The 8,354-nt window shown below is 50.0% G+C and overlaps 1 protein-coding gene across 1 annotated transcript; it reads right to left on the reverse strand.

Annotated features, from left to right (window-relative positions):
- Nucleotides 1-665: 665 nt before the first annotated feature.
- Nucleotides 666-2,010, reverse strand: FOXL3 (forkhead box L3; the record flags this gene model as incomplete). The annotated part of the gene is made up of 3 exons (XM_084250134.1): nucleotides 666-1,076; nucleotides 1,322-1,490; nucleotides 1,904-2,010. The coding sequence occupies 3 exons, from the start codon at nucleotides 2,008-2,010 to the stop codon at nucleotides 666-668; spliced, it is 687 nt and encodes a 228-aa protein (XP_084106260.1).
- Between the last annotated feature and the right edge of the window lie 6,344 nt (nucleotides 2,011-8,354).

An 8,354-nucleotide genomic window follows, 5' to 3' on the forward strand; every position in this document is an offset into this window, starting at 1 on the left:
CCTCTATTAAAAAAGTGCATGGAATTTCTTAAACCATTATAAAATATTCTGCCCACAACAGAATTGTCACTTTCAATCACATCATCCATAACAGGAAAATAGTCAAAAATCTTGGGGTTTTTCATCCCAGCATTCATGGGATTGATTACTATCTGGCTTCAGCACCTGCACTTTTTAGCTATAGGGAAGAGACCACCAACCTCACCACTATCTCTGAGTGGGCTGCTGGCTTCTGGGCGTGTAGCTAGCTATCTATGAAGCAAATTTCCAGAGACTAAGGAGTGAAATGTTACCTCGTCTGTGAGTGAAAGTGACCCCGAGCCCCCTGTTCTTATTCCTCAGAGCAGGATTACTAGGTGAATCTACCACAGACCCTTAAGTAAAACAGGAGCCTCTGGATTTTCCTGCTTAGGGAACTTTTTTATGAAAAGATATAACCACAATTCTACAATGAGTACCTGTCACAAGATCGAATGAATTCTCCTTTCCCTCCAACCCAGGAGGAGTTCAGCACAGTGTGGGTCTGTGGAAGACATTTGCATGGTGTGGCAAAGCCTTGCTTCTTGGCTGAATCCAGAGGGGGCAGAAATTACTGGAAGACCCTAGATTGGCAGCATGGCGGCCCATCCCCCACCATGGGGTGGGGAACAGCCTCAGCTCCCTCCTCACAAAGTCCAAAAGTGGAGGTTCATGTGCTGGGCCTCCAGCTGGGGATATGAGCCCCCCTGAGTGCCGTGGGTCCCCTTGAGGCCAGGAAAAGGGTCAGGGGCAGAGAGGATGTAGTCAATGCTGAACTTGATGTCCTTGTGCTCCTCCTTTGCGGGGTCAGCGGGTCTCGTGGAGGTCGGGGGCTCGCGGGCAGCAGGGGAGTCCCGCGAGCTGACGGGCTCGGGAGGACCCGGGGGCCCTTCGGCGGCCCCTACCGATGCGCGCGGTGGCCCCTCGCGCTTGGGACCGCGGCGTCGCCGCCGCCGGCGGTAGTTGCCATTTTCGAAAAGGTCCAACAGCGACTCGCAGCCGCCGGCGAACGTCCAATAGTTGCCTTTGCCCTTCTCCTGGCCCTCCGTGCGCGGCACCTGCGCCGCGACAGGGTGTCAGTGAAGGGGTCCCAGCTGCGCCCCTCGCGGCATCGGGGCACACTTGGGGCCCGTCCCTTGGGGCTCGCCCTTCTTTGGGACAGTGCTGCTGACTGAGCGGGCGGATGCCGCCCGCAGTGCCCAGGACTTTCCAGCAGCTACGAACTCCAAATCCCACCACCACCCGTCAGGGAGACTTGGCCCAGAATCTGCAAGCCATCCCGGGGCATGGCAGGGGGGCTCACCTTGATGAAGCAACTGTTGAGGGATAGGTTGTGACGGATGGAGTTCTGCCAGGCACGCTGGTTGGCACGGTAATAGGGGAATTTGCGCATGATGAACTCGTAGATGCCCGACAGGGTTACCCTGCCCGCTGGGCTCTGCTGGATGGCCATGGCGATCAGGGCGATATAGCTGCAAGTCAGGCCAGCCCTTGTGAAGGAGGGGCCCGCGGGGCTTCTGGAGTAGTAGCCCTACCCCACGCCGGAAGCAAACCTCGACAGTCCTTCCCCGCAGGAGGTCTTGGGTGATGGAGGTGGGGAGCAGCACGGCAGCTCTCTGCACCCCTCACCCCCCCAACCCCCCCACTGCACCCCCCCATTCTCCTCAGACCTCAGAACTCTCCCTGGAATTTGGAGGTCCAGAAGAGAGGTTGGGAGAAGCTTCTCCAACTGCCCTGAAACATGTGTAACAACCTATGTCTTCTCTGAACCTTGCCTGAAAGAAGGTCCCTTCCCCACCCGCCTCCCCAGGCACATCCAGCTGTTTGAGACCCAGCAGAGGAAGTCTCTGCTCCAGCCCCAGCCCCCTGCCCACCTCCTGCTCACCTGTATGCGGGTCTTGTGAGCCTCTTCTCTTCGTCTGAGCTGCCCGCAGGGTAGTCGTCTGCATCATAATTGAAGCAATTATAGGGATACTGCGAGCTGTCAAACATCCTTGCCTGCCAAGCGCCTGCCTGCGGGTGCTCAACTCCGCAGCTGCTACCTCCTCCACGCTGCCCACCGGCCCGCCAGGACTGTGCGAAGGTCCTTCTGGCACAGGCCAGCAGCTTCTGCACTGAACACTGCTCTCCACCAGAGCTGGGAACCTGGGTTTCTGGGGTCCCCCGGCCCGCCCCCACCCCGTTCCTGGCATCCAATCCGGACGCGGGGGAGGCCCCAGTCATGGGTAAAGCCACTGCTGAGGAGAGTGAAGGGAGTGGAACAGGCTCTCAGTGACCCACTTGACCGACTGGGGGAGGGAGAAGGAGTTGAGTTCTGGGTGGTAAGTAGGGCTGGCACTACCCTTGTCCTGGTGTACTCTGCCTGTGCACCTGGCCACACTTCCTGCTGTGGAGCGGGAGTTCAGGGCAGAGCCATTCAGCCCCAGATCTGGGGGCTCCTAACTCCCCGTACTGGAAGACATTGCTCAGAGCTTCTGGACCTAAGGGCCTAGAGATGGTAGGTTCTTCCCAGGCACGGAATCTGAGCCCATGGACACTGGGCTGTCAGAAGGGACAGAGCAGGGATCCTGCTGGGCATAAAGCTCTGGACTGTAACTCTGTCCAGGTCTGCAGCCAGGCTCAGCCCACCCACCCTCCTCCCCCCCCCCCATATTGGTGAGGCCCTGAAGAGGTGTTTCTGCCTGGGGCACTGGGTCAGAGCCCTCTGAGAGGCACAGGGTCCAACATTTTCTCCAGAACCAGCTTCCAAACACCTTCACAGCCCATATGTGCTCCTCCTCCAGGGGCCCTGGCATTGACTCCAGTCCAGGGGGCCAGACCTGCTGTGTAGCAGGGCCCCTGAGAGCTCTGGGCCAAAGGCTGGCATTCCTGGGAGGGCACTTCTCATAGCTAATTCACTGCTTTACTGGTCCTGTATTTCCAAAGCTTCGGTGCCATGTATGGGTAGGTGCATGCAGAAGAGAAGACAGGGTAGGGAATTTTAGGAAAAGAAAGTGAAGGGCCCTTTGTTTTACAGCAGCTTGTCACCGAAAGGCCTTTCCTTGAATAATCTGAAGAATTCTGCCCATGAGCCATGTTTGTAAGTAACCTGGATAGTCTTCTTCCAAAACATTTTCCCTTCAAAGCAATAAGTTTAGCTCTGAAATGACTCAGGGGATTTCAGGCTGCCCACTGCCCTTGGATAAGAAGTAGGGCAGGCCTGTCTTGGTGGAGCCAGCCAAGTCCCAGAGCCAGCAGGGGTAGTGTGTAGTCACCTCATCTCCCTGGGATTGGGGGTATCTGGCTTCTGGTAGCATCTGAAGCACCCTCACTCTCAGACACATTCAGTGGGTCTGTGTGTCCTCTGGGTCACGGGTCAAAATATAAAATGTGAAAAAATAAATTGATACGGCCCCTCTTGAAAACATGCTGGCAGTTTCTTAGAAAACACAATAGACAATCCAGTATGACCTAGGATTACACTCTGGGCCATTTATCCCAGAGATATAGAAACAAGTTCACCCAAACCTGTATATACATGCTCATAGCAGCTTTATTCGTCATCTCCCCAAACTGGAATCAATCCAGATGTTCTTCAGCAGGGCAGTGGTGGAACACTTGCGGTCTATCCAAATGCTGGACACTACTTAGCAATAAAAACCAGCCAGCTGTTGATGCAGCAGCAGCCTGGGTGAATCTACAATGGAGGGGGAAAAGCTAGCCAGAAGGTTACATACTGCATGATTCCATTTATAAGATGTTCTTGAAATGATAAAATAATAGAAATGGAGAACAAACCTAGGGTTGCAGGGATTAGGAGGTGGGGAGGCGGAAGGGGTGCTTGTGGTGTTGACTTGCTCTGCTCTGGGCCAGGTCACAGCAGATCCTGGTATGGAGTTGCATTAGTTTTACAAATTTTGAAGGGAACCAGTAAGGGTACATGGACCTCTTTTACAGTTTCTTAGAAATGCATGGGATCTAAATTATATCAAAATGTAATTCAATAAAAATCCTCTTGGCCTACCCTTCATATTAAGGTATGGAGGCTGAAACCCAAGATGCCAAGCCAGATGGTAGAATAACAGGATAGTGTGGTGTGACAGTCAGTCGTCAATGCCAAAAGGAGAGAATCCCCCTCCCTTAGTTTGGGTTCTCTTAGCTGAATCATGATGCCCACATCTGCCCGCTCCTATTTCTGCCCTTCTCCTTGGATCCTGGGCTTGCCCTCCCAGGAATCCCATACACAGGCAGAAGCAGAAGAAGGAGTTTTGGTGGCAGCTCTTGTCCCCACTGCAGCCTATGTAATTGAGGGTTTAGGTGAAGACATCAGTCCTTTATCAGATTTATGATTTACAGATAGAAAGCAACATGGCTACTTCACTCCAGCCTGCCAAGTCTCAGCAAATGCCCAAGCCAGAGTTTACAGGAAGGGAATTGGGATTTGGCACCACCCAGAGTCGCTGTGTTAACACTTTGCCTCACCTCTCAGTAAAGCCACCTCCAGGGGCAGGGGCAGTACTGGCACATTCAGCAATTCACATGTCCTATATGTGCTGGTCCCTCCTCTGAAAATGGTTCCTTCCTTCGTAAAGGCCACACACCAGCCCCCGATGGGGACATATGGCAATAATTCTAGCCCTGCAACCCACAGCTAAGGATCAGAGCCCAAGCATGAAGACAGCTCTGCCTGATTCATCGACAAAGCCGTGCTCTCAGTGCGTCCAGGTCAATGGAAAACACCAGAGACAAAATGGCTGGACACGGAGGCAGTGCCTTCTCACCTAGCTACCACTGGGCTCTTTCATTGGGAATGAGAATTTGGTCCCAATCCCCATGATGCATTTTGTAACTCCCCTGCTAGAATACTATTACTTGCACAAATGACAGACACATTCCAGGAGACTGTTTGTTCTGTTTTGGGGCGCAAGCCTAACCACCCCTCAGCCTCTACAAGTCTGTGCCCAGGGGTCTGAGTCCCATGAATGGCACTGGCTGACACGTGGGAACTCACTTTGCCCCTGGAACTCAAAGTGTGGGAAGATCCTGAGTCACCTGCCAGCTGCTTTCAAGTCTACCAAAGAGGAAAAACAGTTTATTTGAGCGCAATAAAAGTCAGGCGCTCCCACAGAGAACAGATTCCTAGAAAGACCAGTTAAACTTACCTTCAGTCTAACACCATTCAAAAAAGGACAGCAACTCACCACGTGTTACACTTGGGTCCATACATGCATGCAAATGCTGGACAGTCATAAAGAGCATTTTCCCAGCAACTGCTGTATGCTGGCCCAGTTGAGCCCTGTGCATGTGTAAACTCACCCAATCTATCAACAGCTCCAGGCAAACAAATTGCCCAGAGTTACACAGCTGTCAAATGGCAAAATGAGGAGATCAAGCATGTTTTAGCCTCCCTTTAAAAAAGATCTGGAGGGCCTCCCCGGTGGCTCAGCGGTTGAGCGCTGTGTTGAGAAGCTGCCCGCACCCTCTGCAGCGCTACCGGTTTGATCCCCGGTGGGCGAGGGTCCCACATGGTGCGCAAACCTCTCCTGCCACCTGCTGCTCCCCTCAGCAGTATATTTTGTCACTCTGCCTGTTCTGCTCTCCGCTCTGGCTCTGGTGAATTCTCTCACCCTCCCGCGCTTCTGACTGTACCCCAGTTCTTGCATAAATAAATAAATAAATCTAAAAAAATTTTTATAAAAATAAAAAATTAAGTCTAAAAAAAATAAAAAAGATCTGGAAAGAGTCAGTCTAAATTAATAACAGTGGTGACCTCTGGGGAGGGAATCAGTCACAGCGCCTTAATTTTTGTAAGGACAGTGTATTTGGATATTTCTTCTTGTGTAATAAAAATATTATGAGTTCACATTGGTTACTGTAATGTTTTTTATTGTATGTAACCAGTTGCCACAAACTTAGTGGTTTAACCTACCACCTGTTTGTTAGCTCACAGCTCTGTAGGTCAGAAGTCAGATGGTGCATTACCACCACCCTCACAGCAAATAGCAACCAGAAATCCACATGACCACAGCTTCCCTGAGTCCAGCAGAGAACGGACGTTGCAGGGCAACAACTCAAGTCCAAGGAAACAGGTGTCTCCAAGGGGAATGGGTGTGGGTACTCTCCTCTATAGCAGGTGCTGGTCCTCCTGGCCAAAAAGGGCCTGCAGGAGGGAACAGAACCCCTGGAAGAGGCGGCAGGGGGCTTGCAAGGAGGCCCTTCTCCAGGGACCACCGAGGGAAGCTAAGAGCCAGCATGTCCCTCACCCCAACAGAGGCATTGGCCAGTCCTCCCAGGTAGTGGTGGTGGTGGTGGTGGGGAGTTTGGGAGGAGGGTATGGCCAGAGGAGGGAGGAGCTTTTGAAGCACTAAAGGATGAACCTGAAAAGGGGTAGTGGAGAAAGCAATGCAATTGTTCATTTCTTTAACTGAACAGACAATAAAAGTTGGCTAGGGAACCTTTATAATAAATTCTGTTTCCTTAGAGTTTTAAAACATTTACTTGACTCTCTTCTAAAACTAAGTTATTCATTTGGGGCCTGACAGTAAGAAGGAAGGCTTCTCTGATCTTTAACCCAGAATTCCCTTCCATAGCAATACTATTAAACAGCATCAGCAGCAAACTTATTTTTTTCTCAGGACTTTCCATGAGTTTGATGCCACTGTTTATTCTGATTTTACAGGGACAGAGAGAGCAATCAACTCACCCAAAGTCACAGCACTTGTGTGGGGTGAAACTAGATTTGAGCCCAGGCAATCCATTAAGATAATTCTTACATTTTTTTTTTATAGACACGTTTTTGTTTTATTTATTTGTTTGTTTGTTTGTTTTTTGTTTATACATGCACTGGGTACAGTCAGAAGCACGGGAGGGTAAGAGAATTCACCAGAGCCAGAGCAGGGAGCAGAGCAGGCAGAAGGACTGAAGTACACTGCTGAGGGGAGCAGCGGGCGGCAGGAGAGGTCTGCACGCCATGTGGGACCCTCCTCCAGTGGCTGGGAAGCAGCCAGGGATCGAACTGGCGCCGCAGAGGCTGCGGGCAGCTTCGCAACCCAGCGCTCAACCGCTGCGCCACTGGGGAGGCCCAAGATAATTCTTAATAATTGCAATTCCAGTGTCAGATTGCGGCCTATAGGAGCTGCCCCTCCCAACACACGTAGTGGGTAAATGCAGGACATAGCCCAGCCTCAGTGGGGGGGAATGCAGCTGTCCTTGTGAGTATTCTTGGACACCAGCAGTTTGATAAATGAATCCAGTAGTCCTCATCAACATGTCCCATGGAATATTGAAGTTCCATAATGCGTTAATATTCATGCATATCAAAACAGAACATTGCTTTGTTTTACTTTATTATTGTACTGTTTGTGCCACATACATATGGCAAAAATACAAAATTCTTATATTGGCTCAGAGAATGTGGGGGGCATAGACTTCCATGTTATCTCTATAACATCATATGATACGTTACTTTCACATTTTGATTATTTAATTAAAAGCTGTGTTTGTTGCAGAAATTTTAAAAAGTAGAGAGTAGTATAAAAAATAAAAATACCTGTAGTTCCATCACTCAAAATAAGCTACTATTCACATGCTTGTATATATCCCTCTAATTTTGGAGTCAGGTACCATTTGCAAAACTGCCAAAGCATAATATTCTTAAAATACTTAAATTTTGAGTATGCCAAAATTCATTTATAAATCATGTTTCAAATATTTCTGGAGAGCGTAAGATTCCAGGAACCTCATTACATAAAGAATCACCTACTAATTGGTAACTATAGATTTATTGATGCTGAGTTTCCCTAAAAGCCTAAAAACCAGAACCACACATTTTTTTAGGATGAAAAAACTTTTAAAAGAAAATAACTTTGATAGGATTAGTGTGCATAGAGTGAGAGGAAAGGATAATAGCTTCACAATGAAACAAACACCCAGAGTTACCCATCTCCTGGTGGGCAGGGTTGGCCCAAAGTGGGATCATTGAGTTCCAAAGGCTTGCCACATTGCTAAGGCATCTTCTAGCAAGGAGCCATAGGAAATGGGGCACAAGAGGACAAAATGAGCAAAATCAAAGTACAAATCAAGGTGACAACTGCCATGTCAGCCTCCCCATGGGTATCTCGACCACATCTCTTCCAATGTCTCTACATCTCTTAACTCCATGTCTCTCCTTTCAAGCCCCCCAAGTCCCTCATGCAAGTCTAAATCTGAGACGCCAGTGAGCCTGTCTTCCTCACATATCTCTCTGCTCCCTGTGCCTCCTCCAGGTCTTCTCTAGCTTCCCCCTGCCGCTCAGATCCACCCTTCATCAGGTGGGCAGGGAACATGGAACCTCCCCTTTTTAATGTCGATTGCTCTGT

This window comes from Talpa europaea, assembly GCF_964194135.1.
Source record: "Talpa europaea genome assembly, chromosome: 12".
Lineage (NCBI taxonomy): Eukaryota > Metazoa > Chordata > Mammalia > Eulipotyphla > Talpidae > Talpa > Talpa europaea.